Source organism: Talpa occidentalis, unplaced genomic scaffold (assembly GCF_014898055.3).
Source record: "Talpa occidentalis isolate TD23 unplaced genomic scaffold, MPIMG_talOcc4v2.1 talOcc4.12, whole genome shotgun sequence".
Lineage (NCBI taxonomy): Eukaryota > Metazoa > Chordata > Mammalia > Eulipotyphla > Talpidae > Talpa > Talpa occidentalis.
In genome coordinates this window covers 4,060,958-4,080,743 of record NW_023601212.1, presented here as the reverse complement: position 1 = coordinate 4,080,743, position 19,786 = coordinate 4,060,958, and the positions used below count along the sequence as shown (strand labels likewise).

The window sequence follows — 19,786 nt, the reverse complement described above, 5'->3', positions numbered from 1 at the left end:
AATTCCTTGACATAGTCTCTATACAATCAAATAACAAAAGTGGGGAAATTAGCTGACATCCCTGCTCATTTGGATGTTTCATTATGACAGAGAGGGTTGAGCACAAGGAAATAGCGCATGTGGGATATGATGGTCTCAGGAATTAAACAACACAGAGGAAAGGGACAGACTGCTGTGGCACCAGCAATAAACATGGATCTGCCATATGACCCAATAATTCCACTCCTAGGCATCTGTCCACAAAATTAAAAAAAATTAATTTGAAATAAAACTTGCAATCCCGCATTTATTGCAGCACTACATATTATATATCTGGCCTATACACAAGTTCTTGTGTAAATAAAAAAAAAATCTTTAAAAAAAAAGAGAGAATAGATAACAGGCACTATCTCTATAAGATGAAATACATTAACTGAATGTATTTAAAATAAAATCATGCCATTCAAACTCATTTTTTTAATATTTTAAAATTTTTATTTAGTTTTTATATATTTTTACATCGTCCATCATTTTTTTCAGTTTATGCTTTCTCATCTCAGTTACACCTCATGAAATTCCCACCACCAATTCACTCGTGTCCCATCACCATCATCATAGTCCCTTGTGCTCTTCCCACCTGTTTTGATCCAACTACCTTTTCCCCTCCTGCAGAATATCCCTGCTAATAGTTGCTTGTTCATTTTGATTTTAACTTTATTATAACTTTTGTCCCTGATCCCCTTATTTGTATCCTCTACATTCCTCCTGTAAGTGAGACCATCCTGTATTTTTCTTTTTCTTTCTGGCTTATTTCACTGAGCATGATCCCTTCCAGCTCCATCCATGTTGCTTCAAATGGCATGAGTTTATCTTTTTGATTGCTGAGTAATATTCCATTGTGTATATGTATGACATCTTCTTGATCCAGTTGTTGTCAATTTGGGGGAGTTTGGGTTGTTTCCATAGCTTACATACTGTAAATAGTGTTGCTATAAACATAGGGGTGCATAGGTGCTTTGGAATAATATTTTTGTGTCCTTTGGGTAGATACCTAGGAGTAGAATTGCTGAGTCATATGGAAGCTTCGTCTTTAGCAGGTTGAGGAACCTCCCCACAGCTTTCCATAGTGGTTAGACCACTTTGCACTACCACCAGCAGTGCAAGAAAGTTCCTTTAACAAAAACAAAGGGAGAAAATTTTTGCACACAGTACTAATGAGAAGGGACAGATCACAAGGATCTACTAAGAGCTGAGGAAACTGAACAAAAATAGAGTAAACAACCCAAAGAAAAAATGGGAAGAAGAGCTAAAAAGAGACTTTTCCAAAAAGGAAATGCAAACAGCCAGCAGGCATATGAAAAAAATGTTGAACATCACTCATAATCAGGGAAATGTAAATGAAACCACAATGAGATACCATCTTAAGCCAGTGAGAATGGCACAATAAAACGAAAAACAAAAAACAAGCAAAAACAAATATTGGCAAGGAACTGTAGATAAGCTCATTCCTTGATTGCTCTGCTGTGGTGAAGTTGACATCACTTCTGTCTCCATCCCCAGGCTCACCAGCGACCTGGCGCCAGGAAACCAAACCCACGCCACAGCGTTCACCCTCCTGGGGCTCTCAGAAGAGGCCTCGCTGCAGCCCCTCCTCTTCTGGGCATTCTTGGCCATGTACTTGGTCACGGTCACTGGGAATCTCCTCATCATCCTGGCCATCGTCACGGACCCCCACCTGCACACCCCCATGTACTTCTTCCTCGCCAACCTGTCCTTTGCCGACATCGGCTTCGCCTCCACCACCGTCCCCAAGATGCTGCTAACATCCAGACACAGAACAAAGCCATAACCTACGCGGGCTGCCTCAGCCAGATGTTTTTCTCCTTACTCTTTGCAACAGTGGACAACTTCCTCCTGACAGCCATGGCCTATGACCGGTTTGTGGCCATCTGCCATCCCCTGCACTACATGGTCACCATGAATCCCCAGTTCTGTGGCCTCCTGCTTCTTGCATCCTGGGTGGTAAGTCTTCTGCATTCTCTATTACACAGCTTAATGGTTTTGCAACTGTCCTTTTGCTCACAGCTGGAAATCCCTCACTTCTTCTGTGACCTGGACCAGATGATCCAGCTTGCCTGTTCTGACACCTTCCTCAATGAGCTGGTGATATATTTAGCAGCGGGGATTCTGGGGATCATTCCTCTCAGTGGCGTCCTTTACTCTTACTCTAAGATTGTGTCCTCTGTTTTGAAAATCTCCTCAGCGAGCGGCAGGTACAAAGCCTTCTCCACCTGTGGGTCTCACCTCTCCGTGGTCTCCCTGTTCTATGGGACGGCGCTCGGCGTGTACCTCAGCTCTGCTGCTACCCACGACTCCAGGGACAGTGCAACTGTCTCGGTGATGCACACGGTGGTCACCCCCATGCTGAACCCCTTCATCTACAGTGTCAGAAACAAGGATATAAAGCAGGCCCTGGGGAGGCTCTTCAGCTGCAGAGCAACCCCAACGTGACGGGGGCCGCTTCCTCAGATTGTCTTGTCGGGGGGAGCAGCGGGGCTCACAGTACTTCCTGGTTATTTGTGCTTATTTTACTCTTTAGTTTGGAAAATTCTCAGGTATGATTTTTTTGAAAAGTGTCCCTACTTCTCTCTTCACCTTCTGGATTATCCACTGTCGTTATGTGTCCACTTCTCACCGAGGCTGGGATTTTTGGTAGCATTTCCTTATTTTTCCTGTGTCTGTGTCTCATTTCTCTCTATTGAGTTTTCCTTATTGGGTTATTTATGCATTTGGATCCTCATTTCTGAATTATATTGCTTTCCAGTTTAATTCTATTTAAAACACTTTCTATATTTGTCTTTGTGAACATGCAGAGACTCTTTGTGTTCTCTTAATACTGTCCATCTCGTTGGTGAGGCGCTCCCATGTTCCTCTATCTTCTCTCTACTGCCTTGCAGTTGCCTGTCTGCCCTGAGTCACCTCCCATAACTCACTGGTGTATTTAATATTGTTTCATTGACTTCACCAAACTCCTGTGCTTCTCTCTCCTGTCTTTATGAACCAGAACTTCTGTTCTGCTACTTATTTTTTCATTCTTGTGCTCAGATGTTCCTTGATTTCTAAGTATTTATGTCACCTCATTTCCAGGTGTACAGCTGGGGTGCTGTGGGTAGTTTGATTGTTTCTCTTCTAGATTTCCTTGGTTTGAGGTGGAGGCAGCTGTGGGGCTGGGGATTAAATGTTGTCTCAGTTTGTTGAGACGTGAACTCTGTCACCTCCACCTCCTCCCCTCTCTCTCCACAGAAGCGCCAATTTATCTTCAGTTGTCCTCACCTCCCTCCCCACCTCCCTCTGCTTGCTCCTGCCACGGATTGAGTCTCCTGGTGACTGGAGCTGGGTCTAGTCCACAGGGTTCCATCTTGGACTCAGCTGGCCTGGATATGAACGGGGGACCTTCATGGGCTGTGTGCCCATTGCACAGCTTGGCACAGGCAGTGACCACAGGCAATGACCACCACAGCCACCAGCCCTGCTGTCCACTGACACCTGGGTTGCAAATGCTGCAAGTCTGCTTCAAACTTTATAAGGAGTGTTGTGTTCTCTGCCCCACTGTCCTTTGCTCTGCTCTGGATCCTTATGAAGCCATCTGGGCCTCCGCTGAAAACTCTGATCTCCTCACTCTGGTAGAGGCTGGAGATTTTCTGTTCTGTGCTGGTCACTGAGCTCACAGGGGTCCCCGCCGGAAGAGGAAACACTTATGTCATGTTGGTGGAAGGGAAACTGGTGCATCTGTTTTGGAAGCAGTATGGAAATCCCTCAAAATTTAAGAATATAAGTTCCCTGTGATCCAATTGTCTCATTGTGAGTATTCAGCTGGAAAATACACCCATAAACACTAATTCCAAGTGGTGTGTGTCAACTGTGTTCACTGCAATGGTATTTACAATAGCAAAGAGGTAGAATCCATCCAAGTGATCAACAACTGGACAAAAAGAAGTGGTATATGTAGATAATGGAATACTATTTGGATATTAAAAGATGAAATTTAACATTTGTAACAACAGAAGGAAACAACAGAATTATCCTTACTGAAATAAGCCAAGCAGAGAAAGTCAAATACCATATGATTTCACTCAAATGTGATAAAGAAAAAAAATGAACAGAGCATGTCCATAAAACAAAGTATACTTTTGGACTGTATTAGAAATATTAGTGGCTAACCAAAAGATTGGGGAAGGGAGGTGGTTAAATCAGAAACAGAGGACAATGGTATCATGAAAGATAAATTTGAACTTTTAGCAGTGAACTAAATGTTGCATATACTCATGTGGATTAATAATCATGTATACCAGAAATATATATAAGGTTATAATGCAACATTACTTCAATTTAACAATTAAAAACTGAACTCAAAAGACATGGAAAGAATTTAATGGGAGTGTCTCCTTTAATTAACAGCTTTGTATTACAATTAATTTACATTTCAAAGTGAATAATGAAGCTATGATGCATTTTAACATATAAGGCAAAATTACTGATTTAGAGTAGCAATAAGAAATTTAGCATACATGCGGCAGGGGTCCCTTCATACATAATACACGGGAGATTAGCAAGATTCAACTGCTTTCCTAAATTATGTTTTAAAATGATGGCCTTAAGTCTGTTTTCCTGCATATAATATTGTGGGAATAACAAACCAATATTCAGATGGATATTTTCAGAAATAAATGCCTGTAAATAGTGTTTATTATTTTAGGATGAGTTCCACTGCTGTCCAGTGTTTAGGGTTTTCAGGATACGTGGATGTCGGCTCTCACCAAAACAATAAGCCCATTCAGTTAATGCAGCAGGACATAAACACAAACATATCAGCGGCCTTCCTATATATATATACAATAGTTAGAGGATGAAAAAGTTAGAAAATGATCCAATTTACAACCACACCAAACAAATAAAAGTTAAATACCTAGTTAGTAAACTTAACAAAGGATGTGAAGGGCCTGAATTAAGAAAACTATAAGACTCTGACAAAGACATAAAAATGACACAAAGAAATGGAAAGTTATTTCTTGTGAAAGGATTGGAAGAATCAATGTGGCCACAATGAACATCCTCCACAAAGCAGTCTACAGAGTCAACACATTCACCTGAATTTTTCAATGGCACATTTTAAGAAATAAAACATACATTACAGAACTTTATATATAACCACAAAAGACCCTGGATAGCAAAGCAACTCTGACAAAAAAAGATCAAATGTCTCTACTACAATCACAGACTGCAAACTATACTATAAAGTTATGATAATTAAAACAATACTGGATAAATAAAATGGTCAGAAACTATAACAGACACAGAGACCAATGGTGGGGATAGAATCAAGACCCCAGAAATAAACCAGACTTACAGGAACAGTTACTCTACAAATTTGAGCCAAGAACATACACCAGAGCAAGGAGCCTCTTCAATAAATGGTATTGGGAAAACTGGACACACACGCAGAAGAGTGAAACTAGATGACTCTCTCTCAAAACACAGAAAAATCAATTCAAAATGACTCAAACGACTCAAAACTGTAACACATGTGAGAAAACTTGGGGAAACACTCTGCAATAAAAATTTCAGATGTGTTTGTGGATTCATCTCCAGCAGCAAGGGAAACAAAGGAGAATATAAATACTTGGGACTGTATCAGCCAAAATGCTCCGTACAGTAAAAGAAAACAGCACTGCAACACTAAGACTGCGTATGTAAGGGAAGGTTATATCTGTACATCATCATTCTGAAAAATAAATACAAAGTAACTGGGCTTTTGATTTTCTTCCTCTCCTGTTCCACACCCACAGAGACGTGTCAAGTGCAACATGAGGTGCCCAGCTGGTTAGGGGACATCTGGTGGACGGAGAGAGGCTGTTACTCCAAGCCCGGAGGGCCATTAGTTTTCCTGATGTAACACTCAGTTATTTCCCAGAATGTGTCTAACTTGCATAGAACTGGTACGGGTGTGAGAACATCCCTGTTGAGTTGTGTGGCCACACAGTGGACATTAAAGACAGGAAAGTTCAGGAAAGTTGATTTTCTCCTAAAAAAGAACTTTCAGAACTGAGACGAGTGTGTCACAGGTCACTACAAGCCCTTCTCTGGCTGCTAGAAACCAATCGGAGACCCTCACTTGGACATCCTTGTCGTGCCTCCTCCTGCCTCCTCGGGGCTGTCATGGACCCTGCATTGGCTGCGAAATACGGGCATGATTTAGAGGTTGCTCAGGCAACTCAAAACTGCAGCTGGGGATGAAAATGGTGACCTGAGAGGACGGTGATGCCCGTGACAGGAGAGGACTTCTGTTGGACATGCCCCCGATCTGGCAGCGGTGCAGGTTATTAGCCCTTCCCTGTGCTGCTAAGTTCTTGGGGGGCTGAGGAGGTGCACGGGCTTCAGAGTGAGTGTGGTAGTTACAGAAATGTTTACTCTCTGGCCCTGCATATTTAGCTAGTTAGGAACACAGTCGTTTCCTTCTGGGGTTTGAAACATAAGGCTGCTGCAATCACATCACAATAAAATAAAAAAAAAAAGAGGTTCCTATTTACTTTTGCAAGAGTGGCATGAACACAAGGAGTGTGGTGTCTAAGGTTTTATATAGAGGAACTCGGTTATCTGCTGTCAGAGAGGAATAGCATTATTGGACATATAGGGGGTGTCTATGCCCCCAACACATTTGTGCCTTGATGATTCAGGACAACAAGTCAAGATGGTTCCTGGGGACACACATTTAGAAAACTGAACACAGAGTGACAATAGAGTTCTGGGTGGCGACATCTCTGGAAGGTGCAGGAGTTCATGCAAAAGGAGTAACGACAACTGGATGCACTTGACATCTGATGTACTCTCTTGGGAATGGAGAATCATTAAGAAACTTTCCTCTGTCCAGTGCAGTGTCCACAGGGAACTCATGAGCTCAGAGCTTGGGGCAGGAGAGTGAGGGGTGGCTAATGAGACCGCGTGGAGGGCGGTAAATACCCTGTCTCCCTCGGTCCCTCAGACTGTCCAACCCGGGACCGGAGAGGACATGATTCCTGTCTGTGGAGCCCGACCTCTGCCCAGGGACCAGCCCTTGGCGCCCTCCTGAGATCCTGTCTGGGACACAGCCCAGATCCATCCTCAAGCGTTCAGGAGGGACTCAGACGGCTACATGGAGAAGCCCCCCTCACAGCCCCCACCCAGGTGAGTCTCAGAGCCCAGCAGGCACTTGGGACAGATCCAGAGAAAATGCAAACTGAGAAGTTCTGCCTCAGGTCACAGAGATCAAACCAGGCCCAGGGACAAGAGGTTCCCTTGTCAATATATAATTAATTTACTTAATTTGTGACTCAAAACTGTCCACTGCTCTCAACAATACAGAGATGGTGCCGACAGTGAAGAGACAGGAAGGAAAATCTGTTAGGATGAGACTGAAGGGGGAGTGTTGGGGGCGTAAATGGTTCCAGCAACGTTAGGACCAGCCAAGATGGTCTGGAGTTAAGGCAGCAGGAAAATAAAGTATTAAATGCGATGGGGTCAGCCCTGAAGCGAGGGGCTCAGTTTCAGGATGGGGTGTGTGAGCAGGTGATCTGTATTAGAAATATCCATCTAATAGAGGCAGATGACCTCACAGAGCAGCTGAGGAGAGGAACAGTGTGTAGTGCGTCCACTATATTAGGTGCTCACAGAAGAAATACTTTTTGTTCAATATCAGTTGGGGGAGACTAAGGAGCTTTACACTGCAACCACTCTATTCCTGGCAAATCTGCATAGTTTTCCTTGTTATAATTTTGCTTTTTCAATGACAAATTATGCTCATTCCTACAATTTATTTACGTAGGGCCTGCATTTTTATTCTGGTTTGTGATTCAAATATTCAGACAGAATTGGAGTTTTTCAAAATAAGTGTTTGCACTTAATCCTCCCACATATACACAGGCTTGTGGGAAAAATGTTTAAAATATTTCCATTTTGCGTGGGCCTCAATCGATTTATTGTGTCCCACCATGTACTGAAACATTGGCTTTATCTTGCATTCTTAGTGGTAACAATAAATTACACACATTGTGTTCACGTCACATCTGCTCTCCCTCATTACTATGTCTCCTCCGTTTTGTGATTCCATTTGTTGTATTTTCATTGAGATTTAATTGAATTGAAATAGTGTGAAAGTTGGAGAAAAACATGTTGATTTCATATATTTATATATTGCAATATGATGACCCCTGGAGCACTAGCTGACACTTCCATCTATACACACAATTAGCATTTATTTTTGTCACACAATTATTAAGAAATAATCTCCCAATAACTTTGAATGTGGTAAGAAAATACTGTTGACTCTGTCACAATGGGGTAGATTACAGAACCTTATTCATCAACCAGTTTCAAGTTTGTGTCCTGACACAACCTCTTCTAAATTCCCCACCCTGGTCCATGGAAGCTATTTAAGTCTGTTTTAGGACCACACACAGATGTCATGTCCAGGATTTGTAGTTCTCTGACTTGTGTCACGTGGCACAACATTCTTAGGTGCTCTGTTGTCACAAAGGGCAGGGTGTCCTTCCTTCTCTTGACTGGATATTATTTGATATTTTACTATAAAATTTATTATAACAACACACTATCCTGTGCGTGTATTACACATTATATGTTTTAGATAATCCATGTATATTCATTGGACAATTAAGAGCAACTGTATACATGTATTGTGAATATACTTTTATATCTATACATGTACACATTATTTTCTTTATTCATCCACTGATAGACTCAGGTTTTCTCCTAACTGTTGGCTCAATAAGTGGGAGCAGGGGCTCGATGTCCTGTTTTCATTGCCTTTGTATGAACAGATCACGGGGGAGTGTATTTTCTGATTTTGAGGTGCCTCTGTTTGCTTATTCACTGTGGCTGCAGCAGTATATTAGCCCATGACAGCATCTAGGGTTCTCTGCAACCCACTCCCACTTTGGTCATCTCCCTGGGAGCTCTGTCAGCAGCTGTGAGGTGACAGCTCCTGGTTTGGATTTGCATTTCCCTGGTTAGTGATCCTGCGCACCTCCTCATTGCTTGCTGACCATCTAGGTGTCTCCTCTGGAAAACCCATATTTAGGAGAAACATCACCAAACTTCTCAATAAATAGCACGCTTGTGCTATTAAACACTATTGTATTCATTCATCTATTCATTTATCTCCCAAAAAGCTTACTCCAGTCAGAGTTGAGGGTAACTGGGGCCCACCAAGAAGCCGATGGTACAAAGGAACTGACCTGACAGATGCTGTTCAGAGGCAGGGCAGTGGGCCACACTCGCTGCAGGTGGGAGTGCAGCCTGGTCCAGCCCTCACAGAGAGCAGTGAGGACGTGTCTCAAACAGTAAACCTGGGTCTGCCACCTTGATCCATTAATTACTCTCAGGCATTCGTCTTAAATATTCAAAAAAATAATTTGAAAGAAAACTTGCTCTCCCATGTTTATGGCAGCACTACATATTATAGCAGAAACATCCTAACACATGAGCAGATCAAGAAGATGTAGTATATACACGCCGTGGATACTACTCAGCAATCAAAAAAGATTAGCTATGCCACTTGTGGCAACATGGATGGAGCTTGAAATCATAATGCTAGGGGAAATAAGTCATGAGAGAGATAAATATCAGATGGTGTGACTGATACGTGGAATATAAAGTAACTAACAGTTTAAGACAAGCTGGGAATCTAAGCCTTATGGCTGACTACAGAGCTGAGACACCAAGGGGGGAAGCCGGGGGAAGGGAAGAACAAGGCAGGAAGGAAGCACAATGGTCTGAGGTGGTGGAATGAGTGAGTGGGTGTGGGTGCACTATGGTGGCAATTCCTGGTGAGGGTACCCCAACTCCCTCAGTTACAAATAAATATGAATAAATAAGGATACAGGCCAAAGTTCTTAGTTTTTAGGCATCCAGTGTCTTAAAATGCAGAGGAAAATATCAACTTTCCTTAATACATTTCTGGAGAGCTGATTCTTTGCAAAGGAAACCACTTCCTATTTTTGTTGTCCGTAGTGATTTGATTTCCAATTCTCACCTCAGCCTTAATGCACAGGACAAGATGCCAAATAGCGGATCAGAAGAGAGAGAGAGAGTGTGTGTGTGTGTGGCAAAATAAGGGAAATAACCCCTTATGACAGGTAAAGTGAAGCACATTAGACATTTGTCCCACGTTGAAGCTGTCTTCTATAATCAAATACTCAGAATTGAGGTGAAATATAAGGGAAGGGAAAGACATTATAGTTTATGGAGGGATTAAATTACGGAAAATTTACAGGTGTGATACATAACACTCACACTTAGGCACAGCACATGTAACACAATCCACACTGTAGAAACTCAGCAAATATACAATGCCTCATGCAGGAACTTCCAAGGCATCAGGATGTCGGGGCCTCCTGCCAACCTCTCTCATCCCACCCCTACCTGGAGGGCCCCCTCCTGTCAACCCCAACTTCTGCTTCTGTAACACTGCCAGGAACCTGCTGTACTGACATCTTTTTCTGGTATTTCCCCAAAGCCAAAAGTTCTTTTCATGCATATATTGTTGCCATGTGATATGGTCTTCACATAAAAAATCTCGTTGATTTCAGATTTTTTGTTTAAAGTCTCCTCATTGGAAGTGATTATACAAGTTTCCTTCTGAGTCTACCTCTTCATCCAAATCCATTATTTTACTTAACAATAATAATCACCATATAAAATATTATTTAATGAGACCACACAGATACTTAAGAAAACTTTCTTGGGGCTAGGATATTTTTTTTTTTTTTTTTAGATTTATTTATTTATTTATTTATTTATTTATTTATTTATTTATTTATTTATACCAGCGCTGGGTACAGTCAGAAGTGCAGGAGGGTGAGAGAATTCACCAGGGCCAGTGGGGAGCAGAGCAGGCAGAAGGACCGAAGAACACTGCTGAGGGGAGCAGCGGGCGGCAGGAGAGGTCTGCGCACCATGTGGGACCCTCCTCCGGTGGCCGGGGAGCAGCCGGGGATCGAACCGGCGCTGCAGAGGCTGCGGGCAGCTTTGCAACCCAGTGCTCAACCGCTGCGCCACCGGGGAGGCCCTAGGATATATTTTTTAACACTTATATTTGTTACTATTTATGCACAGAAGACCTGGGGTGTAGGCCAGAGGTGCAGGGGGTGAGAGGACTCACCAGAGACAAGATTGGGGAGCAAGACAGATGGATCTACTGAAAAACACTGCTGAGGGGAGCAGCAGGGAGAGAAGAGAGGTCTGCTGTGCCATGTGCGTCATCTCCCTGGCTGGAGATCACTCAGGCTGTCTGGAGATAGCCTGACACTAAAATCCTAGGCTATAAGGGAGGTCCTGGGGTTAGGATTTTTCTGTTTTTTCTCCATGATTCCAACAATATTTGGATAATATCATTGGTAAAACGTACTTAAAAGAAAATCTCAGAAAATTTTCAAAAAAATTTTGAATTGGAAAATATTTTCATTGGATGTAAGAATGGCTAATTATTTTCAGAATGAGGAGAAGGTGGGTCATTCAACCGCCTTGAAAATTCAGGGAACAGGCACTAGCTCTATAACATGAAATTTATTAACTAAACATGTTTTAAATAAAATCAAACCATTTAAACTCATGTCTTGATCGCTCTGCTGTGGTGAAGTTGACATCACTTCTGTCTCCATCCCCCAGGCTCACCAGCGACCTGGCGCCGGGAAACCAAACCCACCCCACAGCGTTCACCCTCCTGGGGCTCTCAGAAGAGGCCTCGCTGCAGCCCCTCCTCTTCTGGGCATTCTTGGCCATGTACTTGGTCACGGTCACTGGGAATCTCCTCATCATCCTGGCCATCGTCACGGACCCCCACCTGCACACCCCCATGTACTTCTTCCTCTCCAACCTGTCCTTTACGGACATCGGCTTCACCTCCACCACCGTCCCCAAGATGCTGCTGAACATCCAGACACAGAACAAAGCCATAACCTACGCAGGCTGTCTCAGCCAGGTGTTTTTCTACATATTCTTTGGAGGACTGGACAACTTCCTCTTGACAGCCATGGCCTATGACCGGTTTGTGGCCATCTGCCATCCCCTGCACTACATGGTCATCATGAACCCCCAGTTTTGTGGCCTCCTGCTTCTTGCATCCTGGCTGTTAAGTCTTCTGGATTCTCTATTACACAGCTTACTGGTTTTGCGACTGTCCTTTTGCTCACAGCTGCAAATCCCTCACTTCTTCTGTGACCTGGACCAGATGATCCAGCTTGCCTGTTCTGACACCTTCCTCAATGAGCTGGTGATATATTTAGCAGCAGGGATTCTGGGGCTTATTCCTCTCAGTGGCATCCTTTTCTCCTACTCTAAGATTGTGTCCTCTGTTTTGAAAATCTCCTCAGCGAGCGGCAGGTACAAAGCCTTCTCCACCTGCGGGTCTCACCTCTCCGTGGTCTCCATGTTCTATGGGACGGTGCTCGGTGTGTACCTCAGCTCTGCTGCTACCCACGACTCCAGGGACAGTGCAATCGCCTCGGTGATGTACACGGTGGTCACCCCCATGCTGAACCCCTTCATCTACAGTCTCAGAAACAGGGACATAAAGCAGGCCCTGGTGAGACTCTTCAGCTGCAGAGCAACCCCAACGTGACGGGGGCCGCTTCCTCAGATTGTCTGGTCGGGAGCTGCAGGGCTCACAGTCCGTGGACTGAGTCATGATCCTGTCCTCAGGTAGACATAACCTGTCGTTTGTCTTACATGCAGTTTGATATCAGTTTTTTATACATTATAAATATGTTTTCCGTGTTTCCTTAATTATTTTTTATTGTTCTGTGTACTGGGTTCAGTGTTACCAAAAACATCGTGAGAGCAAATTTTTCTTTAGTAAAATGTTTAAAAGAGGAAATTGGGTACCTACAAAACAATAGAAAGAAATGGAAGAAAAATGTACAACTGTATTATGTAAAAACAAGCAAATTAATGATTATCTGCAGAAAACTCTTGTCATATCAAACTATACATGAGCATCCAGGGCTAATCCTCAACTGTCCCTACTTCTGTAACTTCCTTCCTACCTTTAAGTGCTTTGTCATTGACCCCTAATATTCCTGCTGATGTCATTGTGCTCAGGATTTGTGTTTCATTTTTTCTTTATTGTGGAAGAACCCTTTTGGCTTTTATGGTCAGGCAGGCACCTGACAGGGATAAACTCCATTCACTTCTTTGGGAAGCTTTTTTTTTTATTCACTTCCATAATTGAATAATTCTGCAGGACAGAGTATTCTTGGTTGGAAGTCTTTGTATTTAGGATTATTAGCACTTCACTTCTCCCCTGTCCTCGAGAGTGACTGGGGAAAAATCTGACGAAAGTCTACTTTCGATGCCTTTGTAAATTCTCTTATTTTCAGGCCTTTTTAAAATTCTTCCTCTTTTTCCTGATTTTCTGTAATTTAACAGTGAGGTGTTATGGTGTAGTTCATCTTCACTTTGAATTTTGGGTGTTATCACTACATCCTGCACATTCATACTTATTTCATTCTTTAGGTTTGGAAAATTCTCAGCTGTGATTATTTTGAAAAGCATCACTCCTCTCTTGCCTCTTCATCTTCTGGGTCATCCACTATTCTTACGTGTCCACTCTTCACTGAGTCTGACATTCTTTGTAGCATTTCCTTATTTGTCCTATGTCTGTCTTATTTCTCTCTGTTTTCCTACTTGGGGGATTTCTACACTTGGGCCCTATATTTCTGAAGTGATTTGTGTTCTCTCAATATTGTCCAGTTCTTTGGTGAAGACTCTCCAGTGCTTTGATCTACTTTCCAAGGTCTCGCAGCTGCCCGTCTGCCCTAAGTCACCTCCCATAACTCACGGGTGTATTTCATGTTGTTGCTCCATGTCGCTGGGACTCCTCTGCTTCTCACTCCTGTATTTATGAGCCAGAACTTCTGTTCTGCTACTTTTTTCCCTTCTTATGCTCGGATGTTCCTTGATTTCTAAGTATTGATGTCACCTCATTTCCAGGTGCACAGCTGGGGTGCCGGGGGTTAGTTTGTTTCTCTTCTAGTTTACCTTGGGGTGAGGTGAGAAGTGGGGAGTCTGGGACTTAAATGTGTTAGTTTGTTGAGAAGTGAACTCTGTTACCTCCAACTCCTTCCCTCTCTCACAGCAGCTCCAATTGGTCTTCAGTTGTCCTCACCTCCCTTCCCACCTCTGTCTGGTACTTCCTGCCACAGGCTGAGTCTCCTGGTGACTGGAGCAGGGTCTAGTCCACAGGGTTCAAGCTGTAGAATCAGCTGACCCTGATATGTAGGAGGCACCTATGTGGGCTTGTGCCCACTGCACACATGTGGAAACAGTTAATGACCACCACAGGCACCAGCCCTGCTGTCCACTGAGGGACCCTGGTTGCAAATGCTGCAAGTCTGCTTGATACGTTGCAAAGAAGTGCTGTGTTCTCTGTCCCACCCATCCTTTTCTCTGCTCTGGGATCCATTATGAAGCCATCTGGGCTCTGCCTGAAAACTCTGATCTTTTAATTCTGGAAATGGGTGGAGATTCCTTTCCTGTGCTGTCACTGAGCTCAAAGGGTCCTGGGGCAGAAGAGGAAACACTTATACAGTGTTGATGGAATGTAAACCTGTGCATCTGTTATGGAAAGCTGTATGGAAATTACTCAATCATTGAAGAATATGTTTCCTATGACGCAAATGTCTTACTTCTGAGTATTTAGCTGCTAACTACACATAAAAAGCACTAATTCCAAGAGGTGTTTTCCATCCATGTTCACTGCAATAGCCAAGAGGTAGAAAAAATCCAAGTCTCCACTGATTGACAAATGTCCAGAAAGATGTGGTATATGTAGATAGCGGAATACTATTTATATTTGGAAGAACAAAAGGATAAGAACAGAATGATCCTTTCTGAAACAAGCCAAACAGAGGAAGTCAAATACCATGTGATTTCACTCATATGTAATAAAGAAAACAAATTAGCAGATCATGTCAATAAAACAAAATATTCTTTTGGACTATATAAGAACAATTAGTGGCTCACAGAAAGATGGGAGAAGGGAGGCAGTTCAATCAGAATGAGGACAAGGTATAATGAAAGATAAATTTAAACTTTTAGTAGTGAATTTAATGTGGCATATACATATGTTGATTAATAATCATGCATACCTGAAATTCATATAACGTTATAATGTAAGGTTACATCAGTGTAATAAATGGAAATGTAAACTCACAGGAAATGGAATGAATTTCATGGGAGTGTCTCCTTTAATAAATAGCTTTGTATTAAAATTAACTTACGTTTCAAGGGAGAAAGACACATATAAATTGGATTATAAATGAAAGAGGAGAAATCACAACAGACTCAGTAGAAATCAAGAGAATAATCAGAGATTACTATGAACACTCTTATGCAAACAGTTTGGTATTGGAACAAAAGCAGACACACAGACCAATGGAACCAAATAGAGAGCCCAGAAATAAAGCCACAATTATATGAACAACTAATCTTTGACAAAGGAGCAAAGAATATGCAATGGAACACAGACACTTTGTTCAATAAATGGTGTTGGGAAAACTGGACCTCCACATGCAAAAGAAAATGTAACTAGACCACCACCTCTCACCGTGCACAAAAATCAGCTCAAAATGGATAAAAGAACTGGACATAAGACCTGAAACCTTAAAATATATAGAAGGAAACATAGGGAAAACACTACAAGACATACATCTCAGAAACATCTTTAAAGACTCATCACCCAAAGCAGTGATAGTGAAACAAACAAAAACAAAATAAACAATCCAGTCAAGAAATGGACAGAAGAACTTGAAAGACATTTCTCCAAAGAGGAAATGCAAATGGCCAACAGGCATATGAAAAAATGTTCAACACCCCTTATCATCAGGGAAATGCAAATCAAAACCACACCAAGATACCATCTTACAGCAGTGAGAACAGAACATATCAAAAACACATGCAACAACAAATGTTGGTGAGGATGTGGTGAAAAAGGAACTCTTCTTCATTGCTGGCGGGAGTGCAAACTGGTCCAACCACTGTGGAGAGCTGTGTGGAGGCTTCTCAATCTACTAAAAATGGAGCTACCATACGACTGGCAATTACACTCCTAGGGATCTACCCAAAGGACACAAAAACACTGATTCAAAAGACCACCTGTACCCCTATTTTTATTGCAGCACTATTTACAATAGGTAAAACCTGGAAACAACCCAAATGCCTAGAAATAGATGACTGGATCAAGAAAATGTGGTACATATACACAATGGAACATTATTCAGCAATCAAAGAAGATAAATTCATGCCATTCACAGCAACATGGATGGAGCTAGAAGGAATGATGCTCAGTGAAATAAGCCAGAAGAAAAAAGAAAAATATTGGATGGTTTCACTTATTACAGGAATATAGGGGACCCAAATAAGACATCAGTGTGAAAAAAATAATAACAGTACAAAACACAACAAAGCAAAAACAGACAATTACAAATCAGAGACGTCCTGCAGGGGAGGAGGAGGGAAAGGGATAAGAGGGAGGGAGGGAGGAGCTCAGGGGACTGTGGTGATGGTGCACGGGTGTCTTAGGGAAGGAAATTCTATGGGGACTCAATCTGAGGGGATCGGGGAGAAGCAAATACTGTTCAAAAATAAATAAGAAAAAGTATTAAAAAAAGAAATAAAATTCCTATATAAGACATTAAAAAAAGATTGAGTCCATTTTATTTTATTTTATTTTTAAAGATTTATTTTTATTTATTTATACAAGCACTGGGTACAGTCAGAAGCGCGGGAGGGTGAGAGAATTCACCAGAGCCAGAGCGGGGAACAGAGCAGGCAGAAGGACCTAGGTACACTGCTGAGGGGAGCAGCGGGCGGCAGGAGAGGTCTGCGCGCCATGTGGGACCCTCCTCCGGTGGCCGGGGAGCAGCTGGGGATCAAACCGGCGCTGCAGAGGCTGCGGGCAGCTTCGCAACCCAGCGCTCAACCGCTGCGCCACCGGGGAGGCCCTCTGAGTCCATTTTAAGTGTTCTAGAGAATGCTGATTGTTTTCCCAGTGGACAGGCAACCTGGCTATGGTTGGATAACTTAAATGGTGCTGGGAAAACTGGACCTCCACATGCAAAAAAATGTAACTAGACCTTTACCTCTCACTGTGCACAAAAATCAACTCAAAATGGATAAAAGAATTGGACATAAGATCTGACAATATAAAATACGTAGAAGAAATACAGGGAAAACACACAAGACATACATCTCATTATACACGCTCTTCACATCCTTTGTTAAGTTTACTAACTTAAAAATTAAGTAATGTTTCAAAGTGAATAATGAAGATATTTTGCATTATAAAATGAAATGTTAAATTACTCAATTATAGGACTCATAAAAAATTAGGCATACTTGGGCCTCCCCGGTGGCGCAGCGGTTGAGCGCTGGGTTGCGAAGCTGCCCGCAGCCTCTGCAGCGCCGGTTCGATTCCCGGCTGCTCCCCGGCCACCAGAGGAGGGTCCCACATGGTGCGCAGAAGCAGTATACTTCTGTCCTTCTGCCTGCTCTGCTCCCTGCTCTGGCTCTGGTGAATTCTCTCACCCTCCCGCGCTTCTGACTGTACCCAGTGCATGTATAAACGAAACAAACGAACAAATAAATAAATAAATAAACATGCCTCTATAAAAAAAAAAAAAAATTAGGCATACATACTGTATGGATCCCTTTATACATAATACACAAAACATGATACAAGCTTCAACTGCTTTCTTATATTATTTTTATAAAAGATGCCCCTGAATCTGTTTTCTTGTGTCTATTAGTGTGGGAAGAATAAACCAATATTCAGCTGGGTGTTTTGAAAATTAAATACATAGAAATAGTTTTTATTATTTCAGGATGAGTTCCATTTATGTCCAATTTTTAGGCTTTTCAGCATACATGGATGTTGGATCTAACTGAAACAATAAGCCAGTTCAGTTAAAGTGGCAGGATATAAACAAACAAAATCAGCTGTTTTCCTATATATAAACAATGAGTTAGAAGAAGAAAAATTAGGGACCTCCCTGGTGGCGCAAAGGGTTAAGACGCAACTTATGAAGCTATCTGCAGCCACTGCAGCATGCGTCTGATCCCTGGCCGGCCAGGGAGCAACCCACATGGTGCAGCAGACCTCTCCTGGCAAGCCCCTGCTCCCCTCAGCAATGTATTTCAGCAATTGGCCTGTTCTGTTCCCCACTCTGTCTCTGGTGAATCCTCTCACCCCTTACACTACAGGCCTGTACCCAGCTCTTGTATGCATACATAAATAAATATTTTTTTAAAAATGAGAAAATGAAAATTATGCAATAGATCCCATTTGCAATCACACCAAAATAAATAAAAGTTAAATATCTAGTTAGTAAACTTAACAAAGGATGTGAAGGGTTTGTATAATGAAAATTATAAGACTCATTTAAAATTAATAGAATAAGACACAAAGAAATGGTAAGTTATTTCTTGCTCATGGATTAGAAAAATCAGTGTGGTCTCAATGAACATCCTACACAAAGCATCATCCAGAAAATGAAAAAAAAAGACCCAAAATCATAACACACATAGAAGAGAACTCTGCAACATAAATTTCAGATGTTTTCCTGGAATCATCTCCAGCAGCAAGGGAAACACAGGAGAACATAAATAATTGGGCCTATAGCAACCCGAATGCTCTGTACAGTCCAAGAAAACAGCACTACAGCAACAAGACACCTGCTGAAGGGGAGGGTGGAATTGAACAGCATAATTCTGAAAATTAAAGACATAGGAAGAATCTGAGCTGTTGAGGTCCTTCCTCTCCTGTTCCACAACAAAAGAGACAGACGGGTCCAGTTCACTGGGAGGTGCACAGCTGGTTGGGAGACATCTGTACGGAGAGAGAGGCTGTCAGGCCAAGCCCAGGGTGCCACTGGATTGTCTGATGTCACATCCAGTTATTTCCCAGAACGTGCCTAACTTGCAAGGAGACCTGCTGGGGTGTGAAAACATCCCTATTGTGTTGTGTGGCAACAAAGTGGACACTGAGGACAAGAAAGTGGACAGTAAGAATAAGGAGATTTTCAGTACTGAGGCGATTCTTCACAGGTCACCACAAGCCCTTCCTCTGGCTGCTAGATGTGCAGAAGGCTACCCTCACTTGGAGTTCATTGTAGCGCCTGCTTCTGCCTCACTGGGGCTGTCAAGGACCCTGCTTTGGCAGTGAAGTCTGGGCACGATTCAGAGGTTGCTCAGACAACTGCTGCTCGGATGATGTGGTGACCTGTGAGGATGGGACGCTCGGTGTCAGGAGTGGACTGTTGTGGGTAGCACCTCACGCTGGAAGCAGTGAAGTGTGTTAGCAGTTGCCTGTGCTGCTAAGCAGGACACGTGCTTAGTCTCGGGGGTCAGAGGAGGCGCACGGGCTTCAGAGTGAGTGCGGAGCTACCAAAATCTTCACTTTTTGGCCCTGCACATTTAGCTGGTTAGGAACACAGGTGTTTCCTTCTGGAGTTTCAAACATAAGGCTGCTGCAGTCACATCACAGTAAAAACAAAGAAGAAATTCCTATTTGCTTTTGCAAAAGTGCCATGAAAACAAGGAGTGTGGTGGCTAAGGTGTTATATAGAGGGCTCGGTTCGCTGCTTTATGAGAGGGAAATAGCACCACTAGACATATGATGTGGGGTCTTTGCCCCCAACACATTTGTGCCTTGATGATCCAGGCACCAAGTCAAGTTGGGTTCCTCAGCACAGATTTTTAA

General features: G+C 42.7%; 1 protein-coding gene and 1 pseudogene across 1 annotated transcript; both read left to right on the top strand.

Annotated features, from left to right (window-relative positions):
* The first annotated feature begins 1,558 nt into the window (after positions 1–1,558).
* On the top strand, positions 1,559–2,490 carry LOC129145435 (olfactory receptor 7A5-like; annotated as a pseudogene).
* Positions 2,491–11,796: 9,306 nt separating this feature from the next.
* Positions 11,797–12,649, top strand: LOC119239806 (olfactory receptor 7A10-like). The gene is made up of 2 exons (XM_037504199.2): positions 11,797–12,157; positions 12,443–12,649. The coding sequence occupies exons 1-2, from the start codon at positions 11,810–11,812 to the stop codon at positions 12,647–12,649; spliced, it is 555 nt and encodes a 184-aa protein (XP_037360096.1). The 5' UTR covers positions 11,797–11,809.
* Positions 12,650–19,786: the final 7,137 nt, after the last annotated feature.